At 30.6% G+C, this 16,842-nt stretch overlaps 2 protein-coding genes across 9 annotated transcripts; one reads left to right on the forward strand and one right to left on the reverse strand.

The window, feature by feature from the left end:
- Positions 1-761: 761 nt before the first annotated feature.
- LOC137822194 (uncharacterized) lies at positions 762-1,514 on the reverse strand. Its single transcript, XM_068627094.2, has one exon. The coding sequence runs from the start codon at positions 1,512-1,514 to the stop codon at positions 762-764; it is 753 nt and encodes a 250-aa protein (XP_068483195.2).
- An 8,903-nt stretch (positions 1,515-10,417) lies between these two features.
- LOC137820904 (U-box domain-containing protein 62) lies at positions 10,418-15,305 on the forward strand. 8 transcript variants are annotated; one of them, XM_068625232.2, is made up of 8 exons: positions 10,425-11,185; positions 11,292-11,592; positions 12,524-12,605; positions 13,921-13,978; positions 14,274-14,362; positions 14,491-14,580; positions 14,659-14,729; positions 14,911-15,305. In XM_068625232.2, exons 1-8 carry the CDS (start codon positions 10,717-10,719, stop codon positions 15,029-15,031), a joined length of 1,281 nt encoding a protein of 426 aa, XP_068481333.2. In that variant the 5' UTR covers positions 10,425-10,716; the 3' UTR covers positions 15,032-15,305. The 8 variants fall into 8 exon arrangements, 1 of the variants encoding a protein (XP_068481333.2); XR_016515555.1 differs by having other exon boundaries at positions 10,434-11,185; positions 13,870-13,978; positions 14,486-14,580; XR_016515553.1 differs by having other exon boundaries at positions 10,434-11,185; positions 13,870-13,978.
- Positions 15,306-16,842: the final 1,537 nt, after the last annotated feature.

Here is a 16,842-nt window from a genome sequence, read left to right on the forward strand (position 1 = left end):
AAAATTCTTTTTCTGGATATACTATAATGTATTCTAATGAAGAGAATTTAAGGTAATAATAACATTAAGTTATATAAAGCTTTTGAAACTGGAAAACTATTTATTCTCTATAAATGTTACCATACCCACATTAATAAATAAATATTATGATATCGTCATTATCTTCAATTAGTATAATTTAAAATAGAAAACAATCAATTAAGGATAAAGTAGTATTTTTAATTATACTTCCAAAATAAAAAGTTACTAATTTAACAACGAGTGATGTTAGGAAGATATAACGTTTGTGTAATTCGCATATTGTATTTGTATAAAAGGGTGTACACTCTGCGTTTTTATGCAAAAACTTGTGCTTTTTCGTTTTTCATATTTTATTAAACTGATAACTTATAACAAAATGTCATAGCATGTATAAATTTTATTGCATATATAAAAGCTTTATAAAAAACAATAAACTTGTTTTAATCATGTTTAATTCTCTATAAAATTAATGTTTAATCATTAGTTGGGAGAGAAATGCATAACATGATACACATTAGAAAAAGTCAAATTAATTCGGATTGAATATTTTTTACTTTTAACTCACTAACCAATCACAAATGTATTAATTTTCAGTTGAAAATATCATAATTATCTTTTTTACATCACTTAAAAAAATACCAAATAAAAAAAATATCCCAAAATAATATCCTCCTAAAATTTAAACTAAACAACATTGTTAAGAGTAAAAGACTCAAGTAAAATGGAACAAAATACTGCATTTAAAGCTTCAATGACAAATCAAGATTGTAAGATGATTCATTGGAAATTTCTTTTGGAACATAATGATCAACAATTTCCGTTGTTGGAAGAGTAGTCATCTTTCTAAGTTGACTAGATGAAATGGTAGCATCATTCGTAAAAAGAGTGAGTGTTTCAAGATTGATTCTATCATTGCCATCTTCCAACTTCAAACTAAGAGTTGCATCACTCTTTATAATTGGATAATCATTTTTCATATTTCTAAACCCATCAAATATTAACTTCTCATGATCCCTTTTAAACAATGGATGTTCATACCTTGAAGTCCTAGGATGCTTGTGAATCATGGAGTCACTTCGAAGTCCAAGAGCCTCATTGAAGGATCTTCCATGGAGGGAATGAGAGTTGTAAAAACTTGAACAATATGGGTAATAAGGAAATTGTGTTAACCCTCTAACATCAAAACCTTGACAATGTTTTGCAACAACACGTTCCTGTTTGTGTGCATTTTGGTGTCCTCCCAAAGCTTGTGAGGTAGAAAACTCTTTGTTGCAATAATTGCAAGAAAAAATCTTTGTTTTTACTACCTTTGTGTTCTTCTTTGCTGCACCTTTTGAGTGAGAAATAGATGAATCAATTACCTTTTCATCTGATGATTCTTGAGTAATATCACCATCCTTTGACATCTTCGTGAAATCAACCAACACTCTAGTATTAGAATTTGAACCTTGATTTTGATGAGGAACAAAACTCTTTTTCTCACAATATTTCATTACAATATAAGGTTAAAACGAGAGAGTTCTATGAAACTTTTGATGTTGAGAATGAATTAGACAAAAATAAATAAAAAAATCGAGAATATTATTTATTCTAGAAAAGTGTTATCATATCTACATTAATAAATAAGGTCATAAATTACATTCTTATTATTTTCCATCAGTATAATCTAAAATATAAAAAATCAAAGTAATATTTTCAACTACTTTAACCGCTAAAATTTCTAAATTTTACCATAAATGATGTGCAAAAATTACTATTTTTATATCTGTTATACATTATATCAATCATACTACAATCAATCAGAATACAAGATAAATGAGTACATTATTTATTTTATTACTATTTAGTTACTTAATATAATCATGAAAGGATATAAAATAAAATATTAGCTTAATGGCCTTTGTTTTTCAAAAACAACCCATTCCACCCTCTTTCAATTTGTTTTATACTATATCATTTCGTTTTTCTTCCTATCTAATTTGTTTTAGAATTACGATTAATTTAAGCCATGTCTATTATATTAAACTGTGTAAATTACGATTTAATGTTTAAATTAATTTTTTTTTATTACAAAATGATGGGTGAAACGATTGATATGAAAAAGGAATTTAGGAAGTGGACATGACATTTATGTTTAGAAATGAGTAGTTATGTATAAAATTTAAAATAGAGACTGTAAATTTTTCATTTCTTAGATCATAGTTTTAACTTTAAAATCTGAATTTTATAAAATATTACCATGACCTTATATTATAAGAATACAAATTATTAATTTTTATCTTGAAACAATTATTTTTTTCAAGAAATTAAAAGAAGATTTTATACTACTCCTACGTTAAAACAAAAGTTACAATAAAGTGTTAAAAATGACGTGACACAAATAAATGTAAAAAAAACTTAAAACGTCCTACATTCTTGCAATAGAAATAACCTTAAAATAATTAAAAAATTCCAAGATCCCAATATAAAGTTATTGAAAACAAATATCTAAATATAGTTTGATTCCGTGCTCTTATCTTGCTTATATGTTGCTTAAGTGGATGTTTCAAAATAAATTTCAAAAGATAATAAAGTTTAATAAATAACATTACTTATCACTGCGCACGCGTATATTAATTATTCAAGATTGTATTTGTATCAAAACATAAATATTTAAGATTGAAATCATATCAATTTTTATTTTTGAATATTTTATTTTATCAATTAAGATTTAAAATTATTTTCTTTCATGTTCTTGTGTACTGTTTTAAAAGATATGTTGGTAGCTTACTTAAATAATAAAATTTACATAAAAAAGAATAATAACATGAACAATTTCCTATTCAAGGTAATATTCATCGGAACATAATTATTTAAGATTGAAATGAAATCATATAATGTTTTACCATATAAATATAAATCTTGTATTAATTATTAACTTTTATATTTTATTTATAACATTTGGATATTATTGTCATTATTGTATATAAAGTTGTGGTACAACATTTTACCATCTCAGGGTCCTTTACTTTTCCATATTATTTTTCTAAGACCCTTTTTAACACAACTATAATATTTAAAGAAATAATTGTCAATCAATTATGATAAAAATATAAAAAATATATTTTTAACCATAAATTAAAACTTGTTATATATTTAAACATATATTGAGTTGTAACAAATATGATATTTCCTGATTTTTAATTCCTATAAAATATCTCAAATTGGTGTTGTATTTGTCTAACATAACATGTTAGAATTTAATTGTCATTTGTTTTTTCCGTTACAATATTTTTCCTTTTTTTATTTTACAATTGTTTTTAAAATGGAAATAAAATAAATAATTTCATTTATTATATGATATGATATGAAATCAATCTATTTATTTAAAATAAATAAATTATATCATTTGGGTATAATTTATTTTCTTAAATTTTATCTTTAAAAAAGTTTTTGTATAAGGAGTAAGGTTTCTAAACATAATTATTAGTTGATCAGGAAAATGGTTTGTGCGAAGAGAGGAAGTAGTTAGGGATCAAATTAAAAAAAATTAAATTAACATTTTCAGGGAAGTAAGTTTTATTATACCTATATTTTTAGTCTCTCAAATTTTATTATTATCACCAAATATCAAATAACATGTTTATTTTTCTTCCAAAATATTCATTTTGACACTGTTTATGAGCAAACACTTGAACCGAAGAACAAAAAGAAAAAAAAAACAAAATTGATGAACTTCTATAAATAAGAACTCTTATTTGGAAATATTTTTAATAATAATAATAATTACATATTTTACCATAAAAAAATTGTTATGTTGAATCAGTCCATTAAATTATGTGACTTAAACTTAAGCAAATTTTATTGTATGTATTACATTACTTTCTTAAGATAAAAATACTAATTGATTAACTGTTTGAGTTAATTGATTGATTTAATGAAACAATATTTTACACTATTCATGTTATACATTCAAACTTATCTTCACCGGTTAAAATTTACTTTTTAATTTTTTCAAATTTATATTCCTTTTCATTATCAGAATTCAATAATTATGTGTGCCTAAATTTGTTGATTTCATTTTTTTCTTTCTCTTTTTATCATTTCGTTCTTTGAATGCATCAAGTCTTAGATTTCAATTTTTCACTTTGCCATTACCCAAAATCAGTAGAACTTTAAAGTACATATCAAAGTTATGTTAAAAAAAAGTAGGTTGAAGGTCCATGAATTTTGTATAGAATTAGATTGTATTTTTTTTCTAGCACATGTAACACCAGCCAATAAAGAAACTAGAAATGCAACACACAAATATTTCAATAAATTTTTAAATCTAAGATATGAGAGGAAGAATGAAAAATAAAGTGGGATCTAATTTATAAAAAATTACTCTTAATCCAAATAATGTTGATTAAATCCAACCGTTAGATTTAACTCCAAATAATACTCAAAAAATAAAATAAATATTATCAAAATAAAAAAATGTACCACAAAACTCACCTTTAGACAACACAACAGTCAAGAGATTCAGCTCCACCCAAGAACCTTTAGCCAAACACGAACTGTTCTGTCTCCTCAAGATAATCCAATTTTGAACGTCTTCTCTACGTATTAGAGTTTGTTAATAAAATAAGCAACACAAACAATAAGTGAGTGTTCTAAACATTACTTAGCAACTCAGTGAAGATCTAACCTTAGATCTAACAATGACAGTCAGAATGCTTGATTTAGAGTTTAATTATTTTGTGAAGTGATTTAGAAATGAGAGAAATCAAAAAAAGGCAAAAAGTGATTTAGAAAGGAGAAAGCAAGAAGGAGAGAATAAGGAGAAAAGTGATTTAGGATTTAGTTTTTGTGTTAAGTGTTTTAGAAACCAGAGAAATAAAGCAAAGCCAAGAAATGCATAGAAGAAAGGGAAAAGTATATAGTAAGCAAAAATAAATGAGAAAGAGGAAAACTCATTTACAAACCCTAAACTCATTAAACAAAGTGTCAATTTGGTTGATGCTCAAGTAATAAAAAATAATTATTTATCTTTGCTTAGGCCCACTCACAATTTTCTAGTTTTATTTAAATTCTTATTTACATATACGATTCAACCTAACTGACGTTAAAATCTCATTAATTAAATATTACATGCTAAGATAATAAATGTTTTTTTTTTCGTTTAAGCCAACTTTTTATATTTTATTTAAATTATTATTTTAAAATACAATTTGCGTATGTTAGAGCGATGAAATTGAGGATTTGAGGTTGATGGAAGAAAATTGATGTATTTAAATTAAGGTATATTAGAATATATTTTTTAGGAAATTTTATTGAAATGCGAGTGATATGATAGTTATAAGAATTTTTTTTTTAAAGGATGTTAAATATACTTTATAATTTTAAAAATAATAAAATATGAAGATTTTTTTTAGTATATTTGAGTTATTAAAAAATTATGAATAAATTTTTGTACCATTGAATTAATACTTCACAAAATACTGGGTAGGTATGATAGTTGAAATGAAAAGTTGTTATAAAAATTAATACATAAAATGATATTTATATAAACATAATTTAAAAAAAAATGTGATTTATTTATTTGCAATAAATTATATTTAAAAGAAAATACAAATTACAATAATAAATTACAAATTTAGGGTCACAGTTTTTTTTCAAAACTTCATTTATTAATTAACTATCGAATTTCAAATGAAAATAATTACTTATTTTATTTATAAATGGTTATTAATTGAAATTATAATGAACTGTTTTACATAAATATTACTTCAAATTTAAATAATCTAATCTTTTACGTTATAAGAATTCAAAATAAAATATAAAATATGAATTAATAACAATTAAAATATATATTTTGGCTTAATATTATGATTTCATTCAATAATATTAATTTAACTTATAATGAATATTATAAACAATACTCCTAGAGTATATCAGCCACAAACATGTTAAAAAAACTTACACATTCCAACTTTGCCAGGTCAACTTCAGAAAATGAAATTACAAAACAAGACAAAACTTAAATAAAACACATAATTAATTATGTAATCGAGGTGTATCACATTTTTTATTTTTATATATTTATGTTTAATATTAAAATTTGAATTAAAAATATCGCATATTTATATTAAGATTATAAATTTATAGTTTATTTTAATAAATACAAATGCATATGAGAAGACACATAAACTATCTAAGTACACCTACTATTGATATGTTGTGAAGAAAACATATCCAACATTTTTTGTATTTTATTTAAATTATTATTTTAAAATACAATTTGCGTATGTTAGAGCGATGAAATTGAGGATTTGAGGATGATGGAAGAAAATTGATGTATTTAAATTAAGGTATATTAGAATATATTTTTTAGGAAATTTTATTGAAATGCGAGTGATATGATAGTTATAAGATTTTTTTTTTTAAAAGATGTTAAATATACTTTATAATTTTAAAAATAATAAAATATGAAGATTTTTTTTAGTATATTTGAGTTATTAAAAAATTATGAATAAATTTTTGTACCATTGAATTAATACTTCACAAAATACTGGGTAGGTATGATAGTTGAAATGAAAAGTTGTTATAAAAATTAATACATAAAATGATATTTATATAAACATAATTTAAAAAAAATGTGATTTATTTATTTGCAATAAATTATATTTAAAAGAAAATACAAATTACAATAATAAATTACAAATTTAGGGTCACAGTTTTTTTTCAAAACTTCATTTATTAATTAACTATCGAATTTCAAATGAAAATAATTACTTATTTTATTCATAAATGGTTATTAATTGAAATTATAATGAACTGTTTTACATAAATATTACTTCAAATTTAAATAATCTAATCTTTTACGTTATAAGAATTCAAAATAAAATATAAAATATGAATTAATAACAATTAAAATATATATTTTGGCTTAATATTATGATTTCATTCAATAATATTAATTTAACTTATAATGAATATTATAAACAATACTCCTAGGGTATATCAGCCACAAACATGTTAAAAAAACTTACACATTCCAACTTTGCCAGGTCAACTTCAGAAAATGAAATTACAAAACAAGACAAAGCTTAAATAAAACACATAATTAATTATGTAATCGAGGTGTATCACATTTTTTATTTTTATATATTTATGTTTAATATTAAAATTTGAATTCAAATCGCATATTTATATTAAGATTATAAATTTATAGTTTATTTTAATAAATACAAATGCATATGAGAAGACACATAAACTATCTAAGTACACCTACTATTGATATGTTGTGAAGAAAACATACCCAACATATTTATGTTATCGTCGGTTGACTCGCTTGTCAGTTGACTCGAACGGTAGTCTCTGGCCCACCTGTCTCCGCCTGTGAATCAAGCTTCCTAGGGTTGAAGAACCTTTCACCTGCAAAGACAAAGGGCGCCTTGGGGACCGTTTGCACTCCGACGCTCAAGTCAGTACTGGAGCAAAGAAATAGTAAGTGAATAAAGTAGTTTCAATTTTATAAATGATGTAGCTTGTTAGGGTTCTTACCAACATTTATATAGGTTGTAGCTAGGGTTTACTTTTGTTCTGTTACCCATATATAGGGTTCCTTGGAGAATGTCTCTGCGCCGCTATTACACAATCTTAGCATAATCTAGCACATAGGACTTCCCTTTACTGGAGTACAACGACTAACAAAATGGCTGCCAAGGTACCAACTCATGCACCAATGCTGCGGGGCCATCTGTTCTATGAGTGCCCTAAGTATTCGCTTATCCTGTGTGTACTTATCTTTGCTTACTTATTCAAACTCTTACGTACTGTCTCTCCTGTGCATATATGGTGCTTAATGAAGAGAAAAGGAGAAAACTGGCTGAGTTGACCTCTAAACGCAAGGCTGCTCTTGCCGATGCGGGTACCTCTACCCCTGCGGACACTCCTCCTCCTGCTACCTCCACCCCAATCTCTCCTAAACCAGCCCCTATCGACCAGAGGTAGAAAGGGGTGGTGGAGACCACTGTCTCCGAAGATGAGGATACCTGCACAAACCTCGTCTTCAAGAGGAAGAGAGCGGCTGATGTGGTGGCTCCATCACTCTCAGCTTCAGATGGCCACGCCCCCTCCTTCAGGGAGAATCCTCCCAGTGCTTCCTCCCCCCGCGACCTCATGGTGCTTGAAGGCGGGGGGGAGAGCGCCCCTGGGGGTGATCACAGCACACCCCCTGTTGTTGATCTGCCAACCTTCCTTTAGCAGGCCTTCAAGTGCTTCCAAAACCGAGAGGTGGTGGAGAGCCTGGGTGAGGACCCCCTACAAGGTCGTGTAGCTTAAGGCCTTGGGGAGTTTCTCATCGCGTCCAACCTCTCCATGACTAAGGTGCAAGACTTACAGGTTGAGGTATCAAAGCTGAGGGAGGAATCAGCCCTCCAGGCCAAGACGTTCTCGCAACGCGAAGCTGCCTTGCATCAGAAGTTGGCAGATCTTCGCTAAATCGAGAAGGAGACCAAGAAACTCCTCTTTGACAAATCTTAGGAGGCCCTTCTCGCTCATTCAAAGATTCTGCCCCTTCAGAATGAGGTTATCGAACTAAAGGATAAAGCTGAAGAGACACAGGCTAAGATGGCCAAATTGGAGGAAAGGGCCACTCAGCAGGAGGTCCAACTTGGCCGACTACAGGGGGAGTTGGTCCACAAGGTCTTAAAGAGTCAAATTCTTCCCAAAGAGTCTTGAGATCAGTATAGAATTAAGTCATACTTCTCTTCCCTAGTTTAACCAAATGCATTTCTTGAAGTAAATAAGAAATTTTGAAATAGTCACTTTTTAAAAATTTTCTTTCAAGTTTTTCCATAGATTCTTGATAATATTTGTGTAGATGATACTCTCAGTAGTTGGGATGAGAGTCCTTGTAATCCAAGATAGTATCATGGCATTCCATCTTTCCCAAGCCTCAAAGGTAGGATCATTGTGTTATAAGATTTTGATGCTTCCATCAATAAACTACATCTTGTTCTTTGAGAGGATGACACATTTCTTGTTTCTACTCCAAGAATGATAATTAATACCCTTGAGTTGAGGAGAGACCAAAACCATTATTGGGTTCTCTCCCGGGAGCAAATAATATAGACTAGAGGGATTCAAGATGTGATCCATGGTTGATTGAATTCTGGTGGTTGCAAACTCCATGATGGAAAGAAAATAGAAGAAACATAACCGAAGAACAAACAAGGATAACATAAGTAAAACAAGTAATATGATCTAATACCATATTAAAAATTGAGATATATATCGTAAATTGACATTATCTTTAATCTATGTGGAATTTTCATTACATACCCGTCACATTGAGTTGAGGTATGTACATCTTGTATTGAATATTTAATATAAATCAAAATAAAAAAAAACTAATACAACTTAACACATTAGAAAAACAATGAAAACACACTTAAAAATGTCTTAGATGTCAAAATATATGCATGGTATCCTAACTAAAATGTTGCGTAAATTTCCATTCTTATTTTTATCCTTTACTTTTATTTTGTTATAAATCATGATTATGATACCTATATTGTAAATGTTTGTCAAGAAATTTTCCACATACAAGGTTGGTTTGATAGAGGTTCATCAATTTTGTTCACATGATAATTAAGGCCAAGTTAAAAGCATACTTGTGCACAACTATTACAAGATCAAACTTGTGGTAACTTGTGCAAAGGAAAATACAAACTTCAAAAATTTCTTAATATACTCAATCACCTAATCGGCCATTAGGGCACCTTTTATTACCTTGCACTAAAATAGTTTCAGACATCTCATACCTCATACCTTTGGCTTGTCCCTTGGTAATTTCTTTAGGTGTACAATTCTCATATACTTCCACGTTTTGATGTTAGTTGTGTATCTCAAGATTCGTGGTAAATGCATGATTTAACAAATATATAAAGTATAATTATGATTCTTTCAACTATAATTTCTTTCGTTAAAAAAAAAAAATTGCTGAAATTACATTTTTTTAAATACACATTAATCTTAGAATCTCAAATGGTTATCAATCAATCTCAAACCCAAATGGTTAAACAAGAAATAATTAAATCTTTCAAATATATAAGACTTTTATGTACCAAAAATGTCCTAATCTGGATCACAATTTTCATGACGTAACATTAGACCAGGTTCAAATTGATAAGTATTAGAAATTTGTTATTCTACATCTAATTTGTTAAGTTTACAATTTAAACAAGATGTCCTAAAAACCATGTTTTTACTATGGATTATGAAGTTACAATCCTTAAAATACTAAGATTTTCGAATCTTAGAATTATTATTTTTAAATGGGGGTGTGAAGTGTGAACTTTAGGAAAAGGAGTATGAGATATAACAAGGAAGCCCAATATGTGAGGAAGTAATGATTAGTAGAGATAGTAGAAGTCAAGATAGATAGATCTTATAGATCACATAACATGGGACATGGGGGGAAAAACACTACTGTAACGACTAATGTGTCAATCCAAAAGAATAATAGCTCACTACTCAAACGACGTCGCTGCACAACGAAATCCTCATCAAACGTCGCAGCCCAAAACGACGCGTCGTACAACTCATCTCCCACCGAGTGTGAACACTCCAATCCCTTCCTTCTCCCTCCACCACACTGAAACACCAAATCGCAACGACGTCGTTCCAGCAACCACCGTGTCGAAACCCTAGTTTTCTCTTCCTTCCATGTCCTCCGAAGACATCACCCTCGTCCCCGACCAGAGGATCGAGAACGGTCTCACCTCCCCTCTTGTCTTCCAAGACGACCCTCTCCGCTTCAATTGCCCCACACCGCAGCATCGGGTCGGGGACCCGGGTCCCAAAACCCGCGAACTCGGCGCCTTCATCGACGAGAAGATGTTTATCGACCGCGGCCGCTTCTTTGCCGCCCAGAACCCCGACTTCCGTCGCTACGCCGACTGCTCCTCCCGCCAAGACCCCCGCAATTGGACCGTCAACGGCACCGCCGCCACTCCCAGCGGGGACGACGATTCTGACGAGGACGATGAAGATGACGACGAGGACGATGACGACGAAGGCGATACCGAAGTTGAAGGACTCGTTGGTGGTGGAAGCAAAAGCGAAATTATCGCTAACAACAACGGTAGCGGTAGTAATTTGCCTTCTGTTACAAACGGGAAAGCTCATACTTTTGGTATGAAACTATGAATGAAGAAATTTTTGCATTTTTAATTAATTATCTTCAGAATGTGACTTTTTTTTGGATTTTTATGCATATTTTTGTTGTTTCTGGATGGTAGTTTCTGGGAGAGATCTGTTGGGGAAGGATGGTGGAGAGATTGGGCAGTTGGTGCTTAGCAATGTGAGTGGTGGTGGTGATGAAGATCAACGGCAAGAGGGGTTAGGTAAGTCTCAGAATTCTGTTACCGTTGCTGAAACTGACTGTGAGGAGTACTATTCGCATTATCTTCAAGGTGCTGACGGGGCTTCTGGCCACAAAGTTATGGTGGATAGTGGTTGTGGGTTTAGTGGGCGAAAGGATGCGATGTATTCCACCGAGTCAGGGGAATCACTCAGAAATATTCTTTCAGATCCCGTTACGTAAGTCTTAAACTCATTTTAAAGCCCGAGGATTGAAAAAAAATGTTGTTTTAGTTGGTGATGGGTTCTTTCTTTTTATGATTGTTGATCAATGTTTGAGATTGTTTAGAGTTATGCAGGATAACATCATCTTTCCTAATTTGCTATTTATTTTTATTGCTCGTGTTCTCTGAGTACGGCGTTTAGTTAAATCTAATTGGCGCTGAAATTGTTAAGTTCTCCGACTAACCCATTTTATTGAGCTTGTCAAACCAAACATATACTACTCTCTTTGTAAACATACTCTTGTTTTCCTTTAGAAGAATGACGCCGAAAGAAAATTAAGGGGTTAAAGGATTTTATAGGATATAGTTAAAATATTATAATATTATTTATAATATTTAGTTTAGATTTCAATTCTCTAAAATGAGATGATGCCATTTGTAGGGTTATCATTTAGCTTTGGTATAATTATAAATGTACCTTTCTTACCTATCAATAAAAAATACCAAAGTTTATGTTTATCTTCTCCATAGCTTTAATGCTTTTGGTATTTCCAGTAGATAGTCATTAGTTTCCCATCAAAGAAGCTCTTCTCTACCTGTTTGTTGTTGTCAGACAGAAAACTTGTGTAACAAGGAAGAAGAAGAAGATTCAGTTGGGGTTATCCAGATTATCTATTAACATTAATTGATCCCTCATGTGAAAAAATTGTCCAACTTTTTGAAACAGGCCTTCTTTATTTTGTTCTCTTTTAATTAAAGTTTAAAATCTAATGGTGCAGACTGCAGAGTAGCAAAATCAAATTTGTTGTTTTTACATGTTTTTTTTCCAAGCATACAATAAAATATATTTGATCTGCTGTGTTGCGTATATTTTGTTTATTCATGCCTACAAATACAACTAACTAATACTTTTCATATTTGATTTATGACACTCTGTGAAATTAAAGTGGAGCTCTTATGGATGACGCTATGATATTACCGTGTGGACATTCATTTAGCGGAAGTGGAATACAGCATGTTATTAGAATGGTGGGTTCTAAGCCATCAAATGCCATAATTTTCAGACTGACATTTTTGTGACTAAGACATCTGAAAAATTTTATTAACTTTGGAGATGGTAATTTCAACTTCTTTTTCTTGTATATATGCCTCTACACAGTAGGTTGGCAGGAGTCTCAAACCATCTAATGACTTTTTTGCAAAATAATGCATGTAGTTGCTTCTGCATCTTCAACTTATCCACTATTGGTCTTCTTTTCTTTTGCATGATCTTGATCATACTTTACTGTTCCAAGAACATTTAAGTTTCTGTGTATTCACAACAGTATAAAATTTGTTAAAATTATGCATTTAGGTAAAGAAAAGAATAATAGTTTTTTCATTTACCATGTTAAACTAATACCGAGTGGAATATTGGAATCTTCTGCTCTTCGAATGACTTAGTATCAAAATTGTTGAAGTTAAATGTCTGCTTTGCTCATAAGATGACACTGATGGGAATTCATGTGAAATGTTACACTTGTTTTCGTTGGGGCCCCACTGTGAAGAGAAAATATCTGAGGATCTGTGCTGATAACAAAATTTGGTTCAGATCCTACATTTTCAATGTAAATTTAAATTGAGAAAAATAACTGGAGATATTTTTATTCAACGGAGGGAACATTGGGTAAAAGCCCACATGTCCTTAGTCATGGAGAAGTATATGTTGTACTCCTTAACTGTGTATGGTTCCGAAAGTGATTTTAAAAGAAACACAAGGTTAAGGAGTCACCTGTGAGTCTAGGACATAAGAATGCAGTGATCCTTTGAGTAACTTAGATGGGCAGTCAATTGAAAATTATGGAATGTGTTTTGAAAAGAATTATTGATGAAGCTGACAAAAACTTTAAGTGGAAGAATGAAGTTGATTTAAAAAAGAAAAAGAAAAAGGTTGACAAATGGAGATGGACATTGAATGCAGTTTTTTCCCCTTCTCCTGCTTACTTGTCAGAACTGAAGTCTAGTTATGGTTCTTGAGGATTAATACCGAAGACAAGATTCGGAATTCCCTATATAATATAAATTGACTAGAAATGAAAATTAATGTGGTTATTTCTCTTGTCTGTATATCTTTGGGTTGCTGATCAGCCCATAGCTGGTTATAATAGAAGTTTTAAGAGGTACACTTGACTCCCACCTATTAAAAGTACTTTTGACCTGTTTTAGTCAGTGACTGTTAGTTAGGTCTTTCAACTTAGGTTTCTTATTAAAAAGTTTCCTTTTTAATGTATAAGAAATTACTTTCCTTGATCAGGATTTACCATGTCGTCAACTAGCTAATATAGTTGTTATGTGATGCACTCAGAAAGCTTGCTGCACCTGTTCTCAACCCATAACCGAGGAATCAATATCTCCAAACCTATGTAAGCAAAATTCAATCACTTGCACTCAAATCATGACTCATTTTTTTTCTCTTAAATGTGATCTATATATCCATTATACTCCAAATTATAACGTATAATTTTGACAAAGTCTTTCTCCTAGATTTTTTTACTTAAGAAATGAAGTAAAACTGTGCAACCAATTTATTTTTTGAATATTGACGGGTTTTGACAATGAAAATGCATTAACACCACGTAAAAGATATCTGAGGTACTGAGCAAGTCCATGTTGTGCAATACTGATTTTCTTTCTTTGGGTGTTGGCTGCCTTGATCAGCACTTCGGGCTGCTGTGCAGGCATATCGTCGGGAGGAGGAGTCTCAATTCTACCGGTCACCTAAAAGAAGAAGAGAGAGATTTGATCAGGTGTTTATCCCCATTACTGTACCATTTTATACTTTGTTATAGTGAGAAACGGAGATTAAAAGAAAATCAGTAACCTCTTAGGCTGGTCGCCTCTTCTTTTAATATGAAATATATTTTTCATAGGACAGGGTGGATTTGGAGATTCATCTGTTATGGAACCATCAAGGAGTAGAGGTGTTCAGTTTCCGTTTGCTGTTATGGACCGGGTTGTCATAAAGGTAGTGTGAAAAGGTTTGGTTTTATTTAACATTCACCTTTTTCTTTTAAAGAAATTAATTAGAGAGAAAATGGATCAGGGAAACAAAAGGACTCCAGAACGCTTTGTTGGGCGTGAAGCGATTGTAACAACGCAATGCCTGAATGGATGGTTAGTGCTTTATATTTTTTCTTCAAGCAGTTAACTATCAAATCTTTGTTTGCTATTTTAATTTGGTTTTTCTTAATATATAAGATGCTAATCTATTCGTTGTTTCATAAAGCTAACCAAATAGAAAAAATTCTCAAGAAAATACGCTGTTTCTGTTGTTAACAAAAGGACTTATGTACAGGTATGTGGTGAAGACATTGGACAATGCAGAGAGTGTAAAGTTGCAGTATCGATCTCTTGCTAAGGTTTTGGATGATCCTTCAAAGCCTGCCTCCAGCAAGATGTCACCTAATTGGCTTTAGAACTGCAGCACACAGTCATCAAATACTTCTACACCAAGCTGATCCCTCCACACTTCAAGCGTTGACATACCAACAAAAATTCTTTGTTGTAATTCCATTGTTGTATCCCTTGCGAGAGACTGTGCTAGATGAGTTTGTAAATATTGAAACCATACCCATGCTTTGTGCTTGTCGATTTTTAGTATCTGCGTAATCATTTTGTTATAGATACAACTGACAGAATATATAAATGATTGTGACCTTAAACAACAGTAATACACCATTTTCGGCTGTAGACTATTATGATTGATAGTAACATTTCCTGTAATACATTTTTTATTTGGTGGTTAAATTTTATTCAAAATTGTAATTAATTATTAGCAAGACTTAAAGGGAGATTTATAATTTTTAATAAAGATGGTCTAAAAGATAGTTTTAGTGTTTTAGACTGAGTAAAATTTATAATAAGTATTTTTAAATATATCGTAATAACAATATCTATACTCATAAAAAGAGATAGGTTGTTTTGATGTATATGCTATATTTTACTCATAATTATGAATATTATTTCTTTACTACAATGTTATTGGTTGCTTTTTTACATGACCCCAACTCAATCTGGCAATAGAAAATGTGTTTAAACTTTGTTTGATTAGGGTGAATAAATATATCAGTGGCAAAGAAGAATATCAATACATAAACACCTTTGCTATAATGTGTCCCAATAATTTTTCAACAAGAATAATAAAAAAAATATTACCAAAAACCATGAGGACCAGGAGTATTATTACCATTAATATTAAAAACAATATTCTTGATTTTTAAATAATCAGAACATTTAATCAATATCATATTTTTTTAGAAGAAATCAGCTCAGGAATATAAGTACCAATCCTTCCATAATACCTGTATCTTGAGCATTATAAACCGACTCAACCCTGTATCCTGAGCATTAGAAATAAACTCAACATAAATATTTTTATAAAATTCAAAATATGATCTTCAATGAGTTGAGGATCCTCAATAACCTCATTATCAATCCGTAGACGATGAATCTAATTATTTCTCCTCTTAACCACAACATGGAAAAAAACAGTATTTTTATCCTCATCTTTAAACTAAAGCATTTTGGCCTTTTCTTTCCAAAACAAATATTATATTGACAATGAAAAGCATTATCAAGCTCCTCCTTAGCAATTTTTTCTTAACAGCGAAGCTCATCTCTTCAATATCAGACAAACTATAAGTTTTTAAAGTTTGTTGAATGCAAGGAGGAGACCCTGTTAAGGAGCACTGTATTGTGAACATTACTAAAATAGTTTTTATTTCAGACTCACTGCTCAATTTTCAACTTTTTATGTATTTTGTGAAACCGGGTCCTTCCATCACACGAAGTATAACAAGTTTCAGTAGTAAAAGACATACAAGAAAGATAATTAGTAATCCAATCAATGAATTCATTAAAAAATCTTGATTAAGAGTGAATGATGCGGAGGATGACAGCGGAGAGAGGACGATGAAAGCGTGGGATGTGGTGGTTCAGGGGAAGGGTGTTGGATGCGGGCTGGTTTGCTATCTATTAAAGACGTGTCGAGTTGGGTCGGGACCTGGTAATGGAATGGGAGTTTGTTTGACCCACTTTTGCTTAGTGAAAGTGAAGGACTTGATGGAAAGGGTGCAGTCGCAGCTGAAGAATTGTTGGCTTTTGCAGAGTCAGTGGAAGTGATGAAATTCAATGAAAGTGTACATTTGTTTCTTCATGAATAAGTTTTTGTTGTCACGGTTGATGAAATTCTTATAGCCAACTTCCACTGTGGATCTGACCCTTATAT

The sequence above is a fragment of the Phaseolus vulgaris genome, chromosome 9 (genome assembly GCF_051622355.1).
Source record: "Phaseolus vulgaris cultivar YP4 chromosome 9, ASM5162235v1, whole genome shotgun sequence".
NCBI classification, from domain to species: domain Eukaryota; kingdom Viridiplantae; phylum Streptophyta; class Magnoliopsida; order Fabales; family Fabaceae; genus Phaseolus; species Phaseolus vulgaris.